Source organism: Microcebus murinus, chromosome 1 (assembly GCF_040939455.1).
Source record: "Microcebus murinus isolate Inina chromosome 1, M.murinus_Inina_mat1.0, whole genome shotgun sequence".
NCBI classification, from domain to species: domain Eukaryota; kingdom Metazoa; phylum Chordata; class Mammalia; order Primates; family Cheirogaleidae; genus Microcebus; species Microcebus murinus.
In genome coordinates, this window is record NC_134104.1 from 79,529,585 (window position 1) to 79,548,796 (window position 19,212).

The 19,212-nt window shown below is 44.7% G+C and overlaps 1 protein-coding gene across 1 annotated transcript in view; it reads left to right on the plus strand.

The window, feature by feature from the left end:
* KLHL6 (kelch like family member 6) overlaps positions 1 to 19,212 on the plus strand; it is a 57,260-nt gene that overhangs the window by 13,394 nt on the left and 24,654 nt on the right. The window contains exon 2 of the mRNA XM_012736950.2: positions 14,673 to 14,838. Coding sequence (XP_012592404.2) covers positions 14,673 to 14,838 — 166 coding nt within the window. The remainder of the gene's footprint in view (positions 1 to 14,672; positions 14,839 to 19,212) is intronic.

Genomic DNA, 19,212 nt, shown 5'->3' on the forward strand with positions numbered 1-19,212 from the left:
AACCAAAAGTCATGGGTTGCATCATAGCCCTTTCTGAGGAAATACTCAAAGATCTATAAAAAAATAATAGAAACTCGGTAGGTTTGCTTATACTGATTCAGGTCCAAGGAGCAAGTAAGACCTCACTGGATTTAAAAGATCATGTATCACATAGAGTTAGCTCATTCTTATAGAGGGCTGAATAGCAAGGACAATTTTGGTATTGGGGGAATTAGGAGAGAAGCAGAGGCCCAGTAATAATTTCTGGAAGGGGGAGTCAGTGGACACAACACACAAAAACTAGGACTCTAGGACTGAAGAGAATGGGAATCAGAAACGTTAGGAAAGTATCACGTGACTAGCAGAGTCCTTAAAACTCAGGGTAACAGGTTTGTTGGCAAGAGATGTCTGTCTCGTTTGCAGGTGGGGCTGGAGATGGGCAGGGAGGGAATTCTTAGTAACTGCTATGAAATCTTAATTCCTCCCACGTGTCTGCAGCGCAGCACCAATAACTCGCAGGCCTTCAGTTGAGAAACACTGGATCATGTTACCTCTCTTAACGTGCAAATACCTGGGGTGGGGGGAAGGCACAAAATATGAAGCTCTCAGAACTGTAGTGTTGAGTGGGTTTAATGAAATTTCATCCATCTATCCAGTCATGTGTTCATCCAATTGACACAAATTTATTAAGTGCCTGTGCCTACTATGCTCGGCACAGGGTGTGCAAAGATGAATGAGTTATGGTTCCTGCCTGACCAGGAAGTCTTATTACTTAATCTATCATTAATAATAATAATATAAATCAATCCATTATTCATAACAATAATATTATGAATCTATTATAGTTAGGGGAGAGTGACAAGTAAATCAGTGTTTACAGTACGGGGTGGTAAGCGCTGTGATGGACCCTTGCACAGGGGCTATGGGAGCTTACAGAAGGACATTATTAAATCAGACTGGAGAAAGAGCAGTCCGAGAAGGCTTCCTGGAGGGGTGGCTAGCTGAGCAAAAATTTGAAAGATCACTAGGCATTAGCTCGAAGAGCCAAGTGAAGAAAGAAGAGAGATGAAAGGAGCATCCCAGGCAAAGGGACACACATCTAGGAAGGTATTATGCGATGTAAGCATGGGAGCCACAGGTAGAAGAGTAGGTTGAGGTAGGGGATATGCCTGGGCGGATAAGGCTTGGAGATGGGCAGGATCAGACCATGAAAGCTTTTATTGGGCGACGCTAGGGAGTTGGAAATATATCTTATAGGCAATGGGAAGCCATGGAAGAGTACTTAAGCAGGAAAAGTGAGATGATGTGAGATCATCTTTGGGCTGTGGTATAGAGGACTCTGTCAATTTAGGGAGATTCTCAGGTGACTGCAAGAAAGTACAGTGAGAGGAGTTGAGGGTTGGAACGAAGGCAAGGCAGTGGGGCTGGGGAGGCAGTCCGAGTCCCATTCAGAGTCCTCTCTGAGGGTCCTTGGGGCAGCCGGACCACAGGGAGCCTTAGGGAGAGGCAGCACTGCCTAATGACAAAGGGGGAGTAGTGAGGTTGGGAGTGCTGGAAGACAAACTGAGCTGACTCCATACTTTGCTGAGTGCCAGCTCTGAGATTCAAGATTGGAAGGAGAAAGAGAAGGTTGTGTAACCTTAAGAACCCTTCCCCCACCCGTGCAATCCCATTTTAGAGCAAAGCCCAGAAACAAAACAAGTAATCTCCAAGTAACCCAAGTTCAGAACTTGCAACTTTTGAACATCTTGAAGGAGAGAAACACCACAAATCTTATTAAAATGTATTCCCGTCTCCTCTCCACACCCCTGATGGAGACCACTGCTGGCTTTTAGGGCGGCTTCCTCTGAAGCCTTATTGACCCATGAATATCCTTTTAAAAAGTTTTTTTGCTGGGCGTGGTGGCTCACGCCTGTAATCCTAGCACTTTGGGAGGCCGAGGCGGGCGGATTGCTTAAGGTCAGGAGTTCAAAACCAGCCTGAGCGAGACCCCGTCTCTACCAAAAATAGAAATAAATTAATTGAGCAACTAAAAATATATATACAAAAAAAAATTAGCCGGGCATGGTGGCGCATGCCTGTAGTCCCAGCTACTCGGGAGGCTGAGGCAGTAGGATCGCTGAGCCCCGGAGATTGAGGTTGCTGTGAGCCAGGCTGACGCTACGGCACTCACTCTAGCCTGGGCAACAAAGTGAGACTCTGTCTCAAAAAAAAAAAAAAAAAAGTTTTTTTATCTGAGAGAATCAGTTAGAAATATGGGCCCAGTTCTTAGGGGACTGTCACAGTCCACACTAGGGCACAAGGCTTGGCAAGTGTAGCAGGGGCAGGATTTTAGCCCAACTCAAGCCCAGCCTGGGCAGCCCTGCATGTAGCCCAACCCATGGTAGCTCTCCCTTCACCTAACCGCTCTCCGTCCCTAGCTGGAGGAGCTCCTGTCTTCCTCCCATTTCTCTCTGGATTCTGAATCATAAAAGCCCTGGCAGTCCAGATTCCTGTGCCGCAGCTGGCAGAGGGAGCAGTCTGAAACGCATGTGCGATCATCTTTGCCTTGTCATAACAGGGATAGCTTTTACAATTCGGGGTGCACTCGACATTTGAATGCCTTGGGGTGAAGATTGGGACCAGTGCCAGTTTTCAAGTTTCTAAGTGGTCAGAACCAGGGAATGGTCAAAAAAATCTCTAAAAAGAGGGTGATCCTTGACTTCTGGATAATGACATGGTGGACATAAGGAAGTCAACATGGCATCGTGGGGGGTTGGGTTGGAAAATGTTTGATAAAAGAGGGTGATGTGGAACCTCAGGGCTACAGCCTGGTCAGGATGTGGCAGTGGACAGTAAGCACAAATGCAGACCCTGTTCCCAGCCCAGTGGGGAAGTGAGACTCTCAGTAGACCTCATTGAAGAGGGTCGAGAGGGAAGTGGTGTTTTGTTAGGGGAAGCCAGGTTTCGACCTCAGCAAGGAGGTGGAAGATGTGCAAAATCAAAAGCAAGTTAAGGCACAGAATAACCACCATGCTTTATAATATAAAATCTAAGGTAAGAAGACTTAGGATAAACACCAATGGGCCTGGAGTTCCAATTCAGAGAATTGCTAGATAATACAGTTCTCCATACATATGCCTTGCTCAAGTTTACTCAGGAACTCATTGTTACTTATTCTCATGAGGTTAGAGAAGAAATGTGGGTTTAGAGAGTGTAGGGTAGAATAGGCAAATCTACTTGGCCTACTTGAAGCATAGGACTGTTCTATATGTGTAGGTTGCTTTCTGTCCATCTTTCCATCTGTCCAACAATTATTTAGTGTCTACCATGGGCCAGTAAATATGAATTCAGAGAGAAATAAAATCCAATCACTTTTCTTTAGATCCTTACAAATCTAATAGAGGAGAAAGCACATTAAAAATGGATCCAGCCAGGTGTGGTGTAGTCCCAGCTACTCAGGAGGCTGAGGCAGGAGGATCACTTGAGTCCAAGAGTTCAAGGTTGTAGTGGGCTATGATTGCGGACTGCACTCCAGCCTGGGCTACAGAGTGAGACCCTACTTTTAAAAAAGTAGATCCAATAGAATGTATATAGAGAGACCTGCTTGGAGCCCAAGGGTGTTAACGTGAACAAAGGCACAAGTTGGAAACTGCCAGTCATTGGGTATAGCTACCTGATGGGGAAGGGAGTACACAGACAAGGCTGTGAAGGGCCTTGTATACCAATGTTGAACATACTTAAAATTTTCTTTTTCTGGGCACTTTTACCATCTTTGGCATTTGGGCCCATTGCTGTTCAGGGTTTCTCTTGCCCATTGTATCAGTCAGGACTCTGCATTGCAAGTGACAAGTATTCAGTTTAAACTGGTTCCAGCATAAAGAAAATAAAAGAATTTGATAGTTCCTGTAATTTTTTTTTAGAAGTCAAGGGATATTTATTTCAGGCATAGTTGAATCCTTGTACTCAAATTAATGTCATCAGGACTCATTTTCTCTCTCTCTCCCTTTTGGTTCTGCTTTGTCTGTGTTGGTTTTTCTCTTAAGGAGGATCCTCACACATGGAGACAAGAAGGTCTCCAGCATCTCTAAACTTTCCTTTCTTCCAGCTCAGCAATCCTGGTGGGAACAGAGCTTCTCTTTCTTGGTAATTCCAGAGAACATCCTGGAATTGGCTATGATTGGAATGGCTTCTTCCTGTGCCCACACCCGAGCCAATCATTGTGGCTTGGGGGACATGTAACTTGGACTGTGCTCACCCCTGGTCTAGTAGGCGGGGCCAGCTACACCAAAACCTCCCAGACTGATATTGGAGGGAGGAACATCTGTGTGCTCCTACTAAACAGGACAGGAATGAGTTGGGCAGGCAAAACAAGAACTGTCCATTATAGCTGTGTGACTGAATCATCTCTGAAGCCTGACCACAAGCATTTGTTGTGATTGATGTTCTATCTTGCCTGAACTTGCAGGACAGAACAAGCCCTTCTTTCTGTCGTAAATGTGGATGGGCTGAGTTGCATGGCATGCTAAGGCATTGGCAAGGGTCCAGTGGGGCCTTGGAGGGATTCCGGTTCTATAGGAACATAGCTAGAGTTCTGGTCCCCAAAGGGGCCATGTGTAGTGTCTAGGAGGAGTGGTGAACTTGGGTAAGAAGCATGGCAGAAGATAGTTCTTTCAAGGCCCTATGATGCTTAGTGCCAGGTGGGGGAAGCTCTGGGGTTCTAGCTTTAAGCTTGGAGCAAAGACTCAACTTGTGGTTGGGGGTTCAAGGAGCTGGCTCCAGTCCCCAGAGAGAGGTAGAGCACTGTTAGTCTCTGGAGTGAAAAGAGAGATGGCTGTGAACTCCCAAATGCTTCCCTGAAGGCATCTCTCCAGTAAAAATGTACATGTTTACAGCATACAAGAACAGAATTTCACACCATTTATTACTAATAGGGCTTTGGTGCCAAGAACTCCTAGTGCCACTGAACTGTGCTACTCGAATATAAGTCACAAGGTCTTTTCTGTGCATCTAAGCTAGAGAAAGACCTAAGAGGCCAAGACAAAACCTGCTTTCTTCTGAGCCTTCTGAGCTGGGAAACTTTCACCCTATTTTGGAGGTGGCCCTAGGTTTTATGGAATTCTAGGAGTGCTGGATCTCAGAAGACAAAATGGAGAATCCATAGCCAGGGAGGACTTTCCAGGGGCATGTCTGTCCCAGCACCATGGCCAATTGTTTCCTTGACCTTGATCTTTGTTCAGTCTCCTTCTGAGGAGTGAGCCAAGGGGGCCTATTTTGGGAAGTAAGGGTAACCTCTTTCTAGGGAAGTTGTTCTTAAACTTAGGTTTGCAAAGGAATTATGGGTGGGGGGCTGGGGCACTTAATAAAATGCGTATCTCCAGCTCTGCTACCAGAGATTTTGATTTGATAGTTCTAAGGTGGATGGGGTTCAGAATTCTGCATTTTTAACAAGCACCCAAAGGATGCTAATGCGGCTGATTCAGGGAACACCACTTGGAGATCCACTTCTTGAGGCTGGAGTATGTGGAGGGCAAGGATGTAGTGGACTTCAGTGTTGGGATGGGATCTGTAGGATAGGACTTAGACTTAGGGAAAGGGTTGAGGTCAGAAACAGGGTCAAGCTGCATGTGTATGTGCTTCCCTTGGTTAGGATTAGCTCAAGAAACAGCAAATGGAAGGTTTTAGAGTCTTGAGCTAAGGAGGTGCTGGGGACCATAGACAGTGGTGTCATGCCATGCCAGGTCACACTTGCATCTGCTGACTCTCTGCTTTCTTTGCTATGGAAACCCCTTTGGTTGGCTGCATTTTGTTTATATCCAATAATGCTTTCTTCACAATAGTGTTCATGGTGTAGCACATGCTGACTAGTTTTTTTAAAAAATTTTAAACTGATTGCATACATATGGACACTTGTATTGTTAAATAGAATGTAAACTCGCTTTGCAACTAATGACATAGCCACTCCAACACAGAATAGCTCAGTGAAGTTGAAGAGTTAGTTCCTGGTAAACAGAAATGGCAAAGGGATTAGAGGAAGGACGGAGCAGGGGCAGGCAGGAGTGGAGCCAGCATAGGAATGAGATAGTGAGGGTGATAGGGGTGGGTGTTTGTTTTATAGGACTATGACTGGCGTTAAGGGTACAGGAGGCAGAGAGTCCAGAGGTGTGGACGTCTGGGGAGAGGGTGAGCCTTGGGGGAATTGGGCTGGGTGAAAAATTCTGAGCTGGTGAAGTTTAGGAAGTACAGGAGCATGTATAGCTCATCTAAGTAGTGCAGATAAGTGGAATGTTCGAGTGCGGGTGTGCCCTCCTTAAGACTCAGGCGTGTGATAGGAGCTCCTTAGTGGGGGTGGAGGGCACACAGGGGCCTCCTCAGCCGCATCCTGCAGGGGATGTTTGAAAATTCCTGGAGGTGCAGATTCTGGTCAAAAGCAAATGCAATGGGACTAGGAAGGAGAAGTTTGCTCATTCATTCATTCATTCATTCATTCATTCATTCATTCATTCATTTTCTCAAGGGACTGAGCCCCCACTAGGTCCCGGGTGCTGCTCTAGCCCCTGGGATACAGTGATGAGCATGATGCAGCTCTGCCCTCACTCAGCCCACATTCTAGTAGGGGGACAATTGCTAACCTAGTTAACAAATGGATATGTAATATGATTTCAGGTTGTGACAGAGCTAGGAAGAAAAATTGAGGAGGCGAAGATGTTAGAGAGTGACGATTTTAGATTGGGGGAGTGTCGGGGAGAGCCTGTCTGAGGAGGTGACAATTGAGCAGAGACCTGGAGTGAGGAGAGGGCCCAGTGGGGGTTGGAGGAGAGCGGGCCAGGCAGAGTGTTGGCAGCCATGGCTGGACTTCACCCCAGGAGACTCTCGGCCGTGGGTATTTTCACGGCTGCTGCTGCCCAGGCTCTATTTGGCGTTGGCGCCGACTCACTGCTGAAGTATTGGGCAGTGGGCTCACTGCTGTGAGACTCTTTCTACCACGATGAGGATCCTGATAGCTACCTCTGTTTTGTAAGAGTCTCATGAGAATTGGTCAGTGTCTTTCTAGAAAGTATTTTTAGCACACTGTCTCTCGCATGTGTGCTATGAGGTAAGTTATTAGCAACTAACCTAGCCGTGCTCTCAGCAAAACTTGGGCTGCTCCACGTGGTGCTGACACTGAGTTGACTCCCCAAAGACGGCCTTGAACTCCTGCTGGTTTTCGTGGTTTTCACGCACTGTTGAGCTCCAGGCTCACTGGGATTCAGTGGCTGGGGCTGGCTCCCTAGGCCCTAGGTTCTGGTCCCCATTCTATTGCTGACAATCTGTGGGGACCAAGCTGTGCCTAGGTGTTTCCATGCACCTTGGGACAGCAGAGGAGGCCTGGGAGGGTAGTCTGGGAGAGATGTGCAGGTTTCCCCTCAGTTTCACCGAACCCATGTTCAGCACGGTGGCCATGGTCTGGACAGTGTACTCAAGAGACAGGAAATTAGTGAAAAGGTCTCAGAGGAGAGCAGAGAAATGCTGGGACTTGGGGAGCCAAAGCTAGCAAAAAAAAGAGCCCTGGAGGGAAGGGCACTTCCTTTGTCTCTTTCCCAGGGATGCCTACTGAGCTCATGTCTTTAGCTCCATTTGTGCACAGCCCGAGCCCTACACGTGCTCTGGAGGGATGGCGGGCGGCAGTGCAGCAACTCTGACACCCAGTTACCTGATACACACCAGGCCGCGTGCTGGCAAGTCAAGGGTTGCCAGCCAGTGCGGTGCACAGCCCGCCTACCCCTAAGTGCTCCCCACCAGCCTGCGAAGATGCCTCTGAACTGGTCTGAAATGCCTTTCCTTATCGAGTGCAGACCAGGTGCTGGCTACTGTGCTAACCACTTGGTGTGCATTATCTTATTCTTCTGAACAACTCACTGAGGTAGGGACTATTATACCATTTTACAGATGAGGAAGCTGAGGTCTACTCACTTGCACTAAGTAAGTCAGTGAATGAGTGAGTGTCAGAGCCTAGCCTAGACTGCAGCCTCCTCTGCCCTCCAACAACCAGGCAGCGGCTCTTCTTCCCTTGCCCTCCCCAGGCTTCTGGAAGCCCCTTTGCTTGTGCACATGCAAACTCTCCCACACAGAAGGCCAGATGTGCCTGAGAACTTACCCACTCCTGGGGTAACTCCTTTGGTTATGGGAAGGCCCTTAACCAAAGACTGTCAGTGATGCGGGAGTGTCACAGCCCAGTGCCTCTGCCTCCTGCCTGGGCAATGCTGAGTGTATTCTCCAGAGGTCCCTGCAGGATGCAGCTGAAGTGACTCTTGTCTTGATTGGCTTCCTCCCCTCCCTGTCTGCTCCCCTGCTCCCTTGCTCACTAGCACTGGACGGTCTGCTTTTGGGGGTTCCAGACACCGAGTCAGGGATGGGCTGAGCTGGGGCAGGATGTCAGCTGGTGACTGTGATTCCAAGAGACAATTCAGAAGCCGCATGTAGCAGTGACAATCGATTAAGAGTCTGGATGACCCCAGAGATCCCAATAATGTGTCACATGGGACATACATCAACCTCAGTGTGCAAGGCATTGAATTGGACTATATATATATCTTATTTAACATTACAACAGCTCTCCATTCTCCATTAGACTTTTCCAGTTTTCATCTGAATGTTTAAGATTATACAGATTCAGCAAAATTCGCCTTTCACTAATCTCACTAGTCTTAAAATTATATTCTAGGTGTAATAGCATTTCTAGATTTCATGTCAGTGGGTCTCCAGAGATATGTGACCTCAGTTATGTGAAGCTTCATTTGTACCCGTGGTCACTTCCCACCCTCTTCTGATAAATGTCCGATTTTCACGTATATGACATTCATTTAAGTGACATTCACTTTACCTCCTGAGATGGTTGTAGATCTGGGTGACCTCCAGCACCTGATGCTCTAAAACTGTATTGTCTAACACAGTAGCCACGAGCCACCTGTGGCTACTGAGCATTTCAACTGTGGCAAGTCTGAACTGGGATGTGCTTTAAGTATAAAATATATATGAGGGATTTTGAAGACTTAGTATGAAAAAAAGAATGTAAATTATCTTATCAGTAATTTAAAAACATTTCTTACATGTAGAAATAATATTTTAGGTGTATATTGGGTTAAATAAAATATATTATTAAGATTGATTTTTATCTTTTTACTTTTTAGCAGTGTGGTGATGAGAACATATCATGGGACACATATGGCTCACGTTAGATTTCTATTGCGTGGCGTTGCTCTGGAGGCTCCAACAAAGGGAGGCTCGGAGAGTGAGCTTGTCCACCTCCTCCAAGTAGGATACGCTGAGAGAGAAGAAATCATATGGTTGTTGTGAGGGAGGATTCTTCATGAAGTCAGGAGGCAGCAAGGCGAGCCCTAGATGACATCACTTTTAAGAGCTCGTGATTGTGGTTCTGCAAACAGCTCTGTGCTGCTGGCCAGGAGGATTTATGGTTGAAGAAAGGAGCTTGTAAATAGGTCACCTGCCCAAATGACACCATGGCTCCTCTGGTTCCAGGCTAGGACTTATTAACTTTGCAGGCCCTGGAGTTTACATTGGCTCCTTCTTTCACACTGTCATATTATTGTGAGGAGAAAGAGGCCAGTTGAGGGAAAAGAGAAGTGGGGAGAGAAGGAAGGACAGAGGGAGACCAGAGGGAGAAGATCTCACTGACTAAAACAAAAGATTCAAAAAACTGGCAAGTCAAGTGATTCTCTCTCTCTCTCTTTCTCTCTTTCTCTCATCTTTTGACATTTTGATGTTTGGTTTGGGGAAGCCGTAAGCAGTTACTTTTGTTTCACAGATTAGGAAAAGGGGAAAAGAAACTGATGAGTGAGTTTCCAGAGATAAATAGGAGGCGTGGGACAGGGAGGACGAGCAGGAGCAGTGGTGTGGAGGGAAGTCCTTTGTGTTAGAGGGAAGTCCTAGTTTGGGGAATGACATTCCATCACCAGGGCTCCACCTTCCCGTTTCATGACTTGGCTAGGAGATGATGGCTCTCTAAGGTACCTGTTCATGCGTCTGTAGCTTAGAAAGTCCCATGACAACTGGTGGGAGAAGTACCCCTAGCAGTGTGGCCATTGCTTCAATTAGCACATTTTCTGGGAGAAGGCCCTGGCATTGTCACAAGCCCCCCGCCTCTGTTTGGGTGCAGTTAACATTGACTCTAGAGGTACCCATTGCCTGCTAACTAAAGTGAGAGCACAGCTGTTACAGATGTTCTCTTGGAGTCCTGCCTCTGCTTATCAACCTTTAATGGTTCCCCATTATCCAGTGAATAAAAACTTAACCCCCTAGCCTGCCTCTAAGGCCCCCCATAATCAGGACCCAGGTTATCTTTCCAGACTGCTTTCTGACCGCTCTCTCTTATCCCCTGGGTTCCGTTGAATAACATACCTGCTTCTTTCTCTACGTGCCCCAAATTCTTGCATCATTTTGCCTCTACTCACTGTGCTTATTATCTGGAAATCCTATGCACAATCTCCCCATGTTAAAATTTTACTTTTCTATGAGCAGCCATTCCTGGCCCCCACAGCACTCTGTAGTCTTTTATGGCCCTTTGTAGACTGTTATTTGTGCATAAATGTCCTTGCTATGTTGTGAACTGAGAGGGGTTGGGTTGATAGATACTGCCAGTATTAGTCAGCTTGGGCTGCCATAACAAAATACCATAGACTGTGAGGCTTAAACAACAGAAATGTATTTTCTCACCGTTCTGAAGTCTGGTTGTCCGGGATCAAGTTGCTAGCAGTATGGTTTGGTTTCTGGGGAGGGCTGTCTTCCTGGTTTGCAGACGACTACCCCTCACTGTGTCCTCACACAGCCTTTCATCAGTGCATGAGCACGAAAAGAAAGAGAGGGAGATATCTCTTTTTATAAGGACTTCCTATCAGATTAGGATCCCACCCTTTTGACCTCTTTTAACCTTAATTACCTCCCCTAACCCAGATCTCCAAATACAGTCACAATAGGGGTTAGGGCTTCAACATACGAATTGGAGGGGAATGTAGTTCAACCCATGGTGTTTCACACTTGGCCCTCCAAATTCATGTCCTTCTCATATGCAAACTTCATTCATTACATCCCAACAACCCCAAAAGTCTTAATTTATTTCAGCATCAACTGTAAAGTCTAATGTCCAAAGTCCCATCTAAATATCATCTAAATCAGAAATGGGTTAGATTTGAAGTACAATTCATCCTAAGGTAAAACTTCTCCCCTGCTGTGAACCTGTGAAATCAAATAAATTACATGCTTCCAAAATACAGTGGTGGGACAGGCATAGGGTAGACATCCCCATCCCAAAAGGGAGAAACAGAAAAGAAGAGACGATGGGTTCTGAGAAAGTCCAAAGCCTAGCAAGGTAAAGTCCATTAGATTTTAAGGCTTGGGAATAATCCTGATTGATTTGATGCTCCATCCTCCAGGCTCACTGAGGTGACAGCATCCCCCTCCCATGGCTGTAGGTGGGACAGCCCTGGGCTGTCCCCAGGGCTCTGGCTGAGGCCATCTGTCCTCTTAAACCGCGGCAGCGGTCCTATGATTTCAGAATCATCCTTAGGGTGGTTTCTCCCTCTTCTTGAACAACGGGGCATGTTCGCAGCTAAGTATCTCTGTCATTCCATACTGTCAAATCCAAGCAGTCGGGAAGTCCAACAGTCTTCCTTCTTTGTCCTGTCTCCTCCCCTCAGCTCAGAGTGGCAGTGCTGCTGCTTGTGCAATTCCATAGCATGTACCAAACGATTGTCCAACCACTGCCTTGGTGTTGTCTTCAGGTCATGCTTTCTCCATTTTTGTAATATGGTAGGCTGGGAATTTTCCAAGTCTTTAATTTCTGGTTCCTTTTTGCTTAAAAATCCCTTCTTCAATTATTCTCTCTTGCTTTGCTTTTTACTATAAGCAGTTGGGAGGAACTAAGCTGCTCCTTCAGCACTTTGTCCAGAAATCTCCTCAGCTAAATATCACCACTCATAAGTTCTACCTTTGACAAAATACTGGAACACAGCTGAGTTAAGTTCTGTGGCACTTTATAACAATGATCACCTTTCTTTCCTCCAGTTTCCAATAACTTGTTCCTCATTTTTGTCTGAAACCTCACCGGAATAATCTTTAATGCCTATCTTCCTTTCTTTCTTCCTTTCTTCCTTTCCTTTCTTTCTCTCTCTCTCTCTCTCTCTCTCTCTCTCTCTCTCTCTCTCTCTCTCTCTCTCTCTCTCTCTCTCTCTCTCTCTCTCTCTTTCTTTCTTTCTTTCTTTCTTTCTTTCTTTCTTTCTTTCTTTCTTTCTTTCTTTCTTTTTTTTTGACAAAGTCTCACTTTCTTGCCCAGGCTAGAGTGCCATAGCATCAGCCTAGCTCACAGCAACCTCAAATTCCTGATCCTTCTGCCTCAGCCTCCCGAGTAGCTGGGACTACAGGCATGCACCACCATGCCCAGCTAATTTTTTCTATTTTTAGTAGAGATGTGGTCTCATTCTTGCTTAGGCTGGTCTCGAACTCCTGACCTCAAGCAATCCTCCCGCCTCAGCCTTCCAGAGTGCTAGGATTACAGGCATGAGCCACCATGCCTGGCCTAATGCCTATATTTCTACCTATATTCTGTTCATGGAAATCTAGGCTTTTTCTAGCATTCTGCAAAATTCCGTCAGCCTCTACACAGTACCCATTTCTACATTTTGGGGCATTTGTTACAGCAGCACCCTACTTCTCAGTACCAAAATCTGTCTTAGCTTGGGTTGCTATAACAAAATACCACATACTGGATGGATTAAGCAACAAAAATTATTTTCTCACAGTTCTGGAGGCTGGAATTCCGAGATCAGGGTGCCAACATGGTTGGGTTCTGGTGGGGGCTCTTTTCCTGGCTTGCAGGTGGCTGCCTTCCTGCTGCACCCTCACATGGCAGAGAGAGAGAGAGAGAGAGAGAGAGAGAGAGAGAGAGAGAGAGAGAGAGAGAGAGAGAGAATTCTGGTCTCTTTTCTTCTTTTTATAAGGACCTTAATTATATTATTAATAGATTAGAACCTCAACCATACGGCCTCATTTAACCTTAATTACCTCCTAAAAGCCCTATCTCCAAATATAGTCACATTGGGGCTTCGAGTTTCAATGTGTGAGTTTTAGAGGGACACAATTCAGGCCAGAGCACTGCCTAATGTTTAAATCCCCTGTGGCCCTAGCCAGTATCTTGTAGTATCCTGGGTGCTCTGTAAATGCAAGGCAAATTGAAAGAAATTGAATTCCAGAGCCTCCAAGGACTTGTATTTATAAGCTGTGCTGTCACAACTTGTGGAATTGCTGGAGTCTCTCAGCCACTGGGAGAGCAAGAGAGAGTGAACGGGTTTTTGTGGGAACGAGACTGAAGAAACTGTCTTAGCTATAGCTATTAGGGACCAGCCTCATGGGATAAGAATGTTGTGAGGCTGTTGTTTATCCCCAAGAGAGATCCCATATGGTTTTAAATGCCAAGAACAATAATAATTCTTCTGAGCATTCGGCTGTGTTAAAAATCTATCACAAGAATTACGAATTGTGCAACTGACCACCTGTAACGACAGTGCAACAGCCATTGTGGCAGACATTTCTAGCCTCACTCACAGATTATCTTCATCTTTTGTAACTCATGTTTTTCTGTCTTCTTCCCCCCTGCTCTTAATTTATGCAATCGTGCTGTATTTTTGGTACTAGTTAAATTTCAGAATTCCATAAATCTTTTCAGAAGTATGGTAAGGTTTAAATGTATTTTAAAAATAAATAAAACTGCTCACACATTCCCTGAGAAGGACTAACAGTTCAAACGTCAACATCCAAGAAGCATGATAAATTCACATATGAGCCTGGCATGGAGTGAAAAAAGAAACTCTATATCCCTATTTATCAATTGGTTATGGGGCTAATCCTTACAAAAAAACTTTGAAATAGCTATTAAAATCCCTATTACAGATGAGAAAACTCAAGCTCACAGAGATTAGGTAACATGTCCAGCTTCTGAGTTGGTGGAGCTGGTATTCAAATCCTGAGTCATCTAACGCTAAAACTGACATCCCTTTCTTCTGTTTTCCTGATTCTAAGATAGAGACTAAATATCCAAAAATCCAGTTTTGGGGAGGGAACAGGAAAGGAACTGTCTAGAGGTGAGACGGCGTTATAGCCCTGGGGAGTTCTGTCCTAGGATGAGGGAAAGAATTCGAGGCTCCCAACTGCCACTGGGAATCCACGGACAAGGGTCCCGCCTCTGGGGTGAGAGGCAGCTGCAGGAGCCATTCGCACTCCTGGAGGGTATCTGGGCCCCAGCTGGCCATGCCAGCACGTGGGGCCAGGCTCCAGGCCAGAGGAGAGGTGGTGCGAGAACCAAGAACTGAGTCAGAAACGCTGTTTGGGTCTTGGGAGTAAAAAGACAGATGAGGCTCAGGAATGCTATGATGCCCCCAGATGAATTCCTTGTACTTTGAGCCAATAAATGCCAATAAAATAAATCAGAGACTGGTTTTGGGGACCACAGTTGGGCATGGCAGAGCAGGACATTTCAGTTTCATTCAGTAAACACTGACTGAATGTCTGATGTGGGGGGGTGCTGGAGAATCAGAGCCATCAGCCCAGGTCCTGGACTAGGGACCCTCCCTGTTCCATGAGGACAGACGAGTCTGAAAAGGGATCGCTTTAGGCCTGGAACCAAGGGCTCTGATAGAATTCACATTCACACGTTTCTTTTCCAGGGCCATGTTCTGCAATGACTTGAAGGAAAAGTATGAGAAGAGGATCATTATCAAAGGGGTCGATGCTGAGACCATGCACATGCTCCTGGACTACACCTACACCAGCAAGGCGCTGATCACCAAGCAGAACGTGCAGCGGGTCCTGGAAGCTGCTAATCTCTTCCAGGTGTGTGAACAAAGGGGCTTGGTGCTCATCTCGGGAGCAGGTGAAAGCAGTGATTCCCCAGAGATGTGCCTGGACTGGCACATTTGACACCCTCCCCCACCCCACCACACACTTAGCTGGGCTTGTGCTTACTTGAAAGTCAGAAGATGCTCATTTGGAAATTTTCTGAAAGGTGGTGAGATGGAGCCAGGGGAGCGTGGTGCCTACAATCTACACTGTCTCCTGACTCCAGGAATGATGCCTACAACTTGCAGAAGCTTAATTGGAGCCTAGGGATGTAGTCAGCTGTTCATATTTGTAATGTCTAATCCTTACCACAACCTGGGGAGGTGTTTGCTTTCCCCATTTTAAGGTGGGGAAAGTAAGCACATAGACAATAACTGCCCAGTATCCCGCAGTATTTGAACTGTGGGCTTTCTGAGTCCAGGGACCACGTGCTGGCCACGGCACCACGCAGTCTCTCGGGCAGCAGTGTCTAGGTTCCGGGGGAAGCAGGACCGTGTGAGGTCAGCACTTTGTGGTGGCTGTGAAAGAAGGGCATTGAGGAGTAAGGCGTATTCTAGAAGATTATGTAGGAAACCCTCGGCATTAAGAACATTTAAATAATGTTTTCTTCAATCTGATTATAATAATTATGTTTAGGTTCATAAAATAATTAGACCTATAGATTATGTCAGTTGCACCCACAATTATCACTAGGGTCTCATTCCAAGTTACCATCTTTGTCTCAGTCTAAAATCATACCACTGAACTTGATTCCATTGGGTTAAGGCAGAGATTGTCTCATTGCCTGGTTATTGAGCCTTATGAGAAACAGTGTCCAGAGACAGAGCAGGTCATTCCCAGGGACCAGGAACAAACAACCGGTCTTGTCTATGGTGTGGGATTTGGGGAGATGGTGTCCACTTGGGTCATCACCGTTGAAGGGAACAGAAAACCAAAGTCCGGGAATGTGGGGAATAAGGGATCCAGGGTTCAAGACCACTGGCGATGGAATTAGCTTTGTTGAGGCTGTAGTCTGGGTAGGCTTTATGAGGTCCAGCAAAGCACGGAAAGTGGAAAGAGGCAGGAAAACCAACCACAAAACAGCTCTGGTGAATTCTGAATAATGGGTTGCTGTAATTTCAGCCAATTTCATGGCTCAGTTTCCCCAGGGTATCTTAAAGATACAGAGCAAGTTACTTCCAGCAGGGCTGGTCTTGCCTTCCCTGCTGATGTCTCCAAGTCAGTTAACACCCACACGCCCACCCCTACCCTTTCTCTGTCCTCATCTGCCTCACCCTCAGCCTCACTGACCCTCAGGAAAGCAGCCCTCATTATGTGGAGCGAGGGACACAGCCGCTTCATGCTCAGCGTCCCCACCTCATCCCCTCCTGCCCACTGCTCCCACAGTCTAGCTCCAGGGAAACGCTTCTCAAGTTAGAGGGTCTCCATCTAGTTCAAATTTTATGGTTCTTTTTTCTGAACTTTCTCTAAAAGGCAGATATTTCCTCTCTGCACTACCTCCCTGAAAAGTGACAATAACCTCAAGCACACTCATCCTATGTACCATTATTCAGTCTAGCCACAGCTGCTGTTGCTATTTCTTTGCTAATCTCCTTTTCCAGGGCCCAGAGAGGGTTGCTGACTTGTTTAAAGATGAACAGGAAACACTGACAATAATAATAGTAATAGCACTTATTGCTTCAAGTATGGTGTCTGACCCCAAAGTAGATGCTCAATAAGTACAAATTTCATTGAGTACCTTTCATGTGCCCTGAGGGATAAAGTTGGGACTAGTAGCCAGGTCTCCTGTTTTTCCCACTAGCTAAAAGCAGGTCCTAAACAATAAGCTAAGGAGATATATTTTTCTGTTCAAAATGCGATTTTTAATTGCAACATCATTACAAAGTCATTACAGAAAAATTAGAAACACATACAAGCAAAAAGAATATAAAAACTACCTACAGTCCCCTCCTATTCAGAACAATAGGATAGCTTCCTTGATATATATACTTCCAGGTCCTCTTCCATGCACTGATGTGGACAGAGATAGCTAGGAGGGTGTGGTTAATAGCACAGCTTTGGAGCCAGTCTGCCTGGGTTTAAATCTCAGCTCTACTACTTACCAGCTGTATGACATTGGGCAAGTCATAATGTCTCTGTGCTCCAGTTTCTTTTTTGGCAAAACAAGGATGACAATAGCACTTATTACATAGAGTTGTTGTAATATTTATAAAATGTTTAGAATAGTACCTGGTACATGGTAAATTCTATATACGTGTTTGTAATGTTATTACTTATTACATATATAGGTTAGAAAAATAGGGTCCTATTGGACACACTGCTTTTAATCTGTTGATTTTACCCATATTGTAATCATCTTTTCATGTTAAATGCATTTCTATAATGACATTTATAATAGCTGGATAGAATTCAGTGATATAATAAAATAGTGAATCAATTTCTATAGCTGAAAGCTTAGGTTGTTTTCATCTACTTGACTATTCAAAAAATGTTGTCATAAACATCCTTTTATTTTTATTTCATATAGATAAGATGAATGTCCTAATAGAAATAAAATGAACTAAGGACATGAACAAGTAATTTACAAAAAAGGACAGTTAAATAGTCAACAAATATATTTTTAAATGCCAAATCTCATTAGTAATCCAAAAGGCAGATTAAGTCAACAATAAAAGCATGTTTGTGTATCATGTTGGCTAACAGTGTATGCAGTATAATAGTGTTTGCATAGGTGAGGGAAAATAGCCACTTCCACAATGGCTGATGGAATTCTAAATGGAAAACTCTTTAGGAGAGTAACTTTGGAAATAAATATTAAAACCTTTTAAAATGTACATGCTAAAGAAATAAGTACAGATGTCCAAAATAGTTCATACAAATAGCTTTCTAGTGGGTTGAATTGTGTCCCCTAGAAAGGTATGACCAAGTCTGTATGTCCTGATACCTGTGAATGTGACCTTATTTGGAAATTGGATCTTTGCCAACGTCACTAAGTTAAGGATCTTGACATGAGTTCATACTGGGTTTAGGGTAAGTCACAAATCCAATGACCGATGTCCTTATAAAAGAAAGGTGGGGATATTTAACAGAAAGACACAGAGAGGAGGCCGTGTAAAGATGTAGGCAGAGATTGGAGTTATGCAGTCCCAAACTAAGGAACATTAAGGGTTGTCAACAGAGACCAAGAAGCTAGGAGAGAGCCATGGAACAGATTCTCCCTCGGAGCTTCCTGAGGGAACTAATGCTGCTGATAACTTGATTTTGGACCTCTGCCTTCCAGAACTGTAAGAAAATAAATTTATATATTTTTTAAGCTACCAAGTTTGTATTAATTTGTTATGGCAGCCCTTGGAAACTGATACAAGCTAGTCCTAGACTATAGCTAAAAGTCTCAAAATGCAGCAATCTCTTGTTCCCACTCCCTTTGTTAGCCCACTCTTCTGGAACGATTAATTTCACTCAATTTAAATGTTTCTTCTTTTGTTTACTTCCATAATTCTAAATGATTAGTGTACATTGCTGTCTCTTGATGCATCAATTTTAGATAACTCTTCCCTCTGGCCTTCTCTACTCTGAGCTGGCTGCTCTCCAGGCCTGTTGCTTGGCTGTTAGCCTGGGTCTTCCCTTTGCTGTTATCCTGGTAGTTCCTTCTACCTCTTTTCTCGTGGATTTCCTTTTTCTGGATCCCATGTGAAATGGACTAAATATTTGTGTCTCCCTAAAATTCATATGTTGGAATCCTAACTCTCAATGTGTTGCTATTAAGAGGTGGGCCTTTGGAAGTTGATTAGGTTGTGAGCATGGAGCTCTCATGAATGGGATTGGTGCACTTATAAAAGAGATTCCAGAGAGTTCTCTTGCCCCCATGTGAGGATACAACAATCTGCAACTGGAAGATGGTCCTCATGAGAACTTGGCCATGTTGGCACCTGATCTTGGACTTCCAGACTCCAGACTTTGAGAAATAAATTTATGTTGTTTATAAGCTCCCAGTCTGTGGTAATTTATTATAGCAGCCGGAACTAAGTCACCATGTCTTCTACTTTCTTGTCTTCTACTCCTTCATTTTAATGGAGTACAATCTTTAATAGCTTATAATAAAACAATATATAGGAGATGAATTTTCAGAGTTAAATGTCTAAAAATTTTTTGTACTACCTATTTACTTCACTGATAAAATTAAATTTAAGATTGAAAATAATTTTTTTGGCATTTTGAAAGCATTGCTCCATATTATTACCTGTTACATATTTTGTAAGAGTGGGTGGCTCCTATTGGACACCAGGTTTTTAATCTGTTTATTTCACTGTATTGTATTATATTGTATTATAATCATTTTTTTCATGTCAATTGATGCATTTCTGAAAC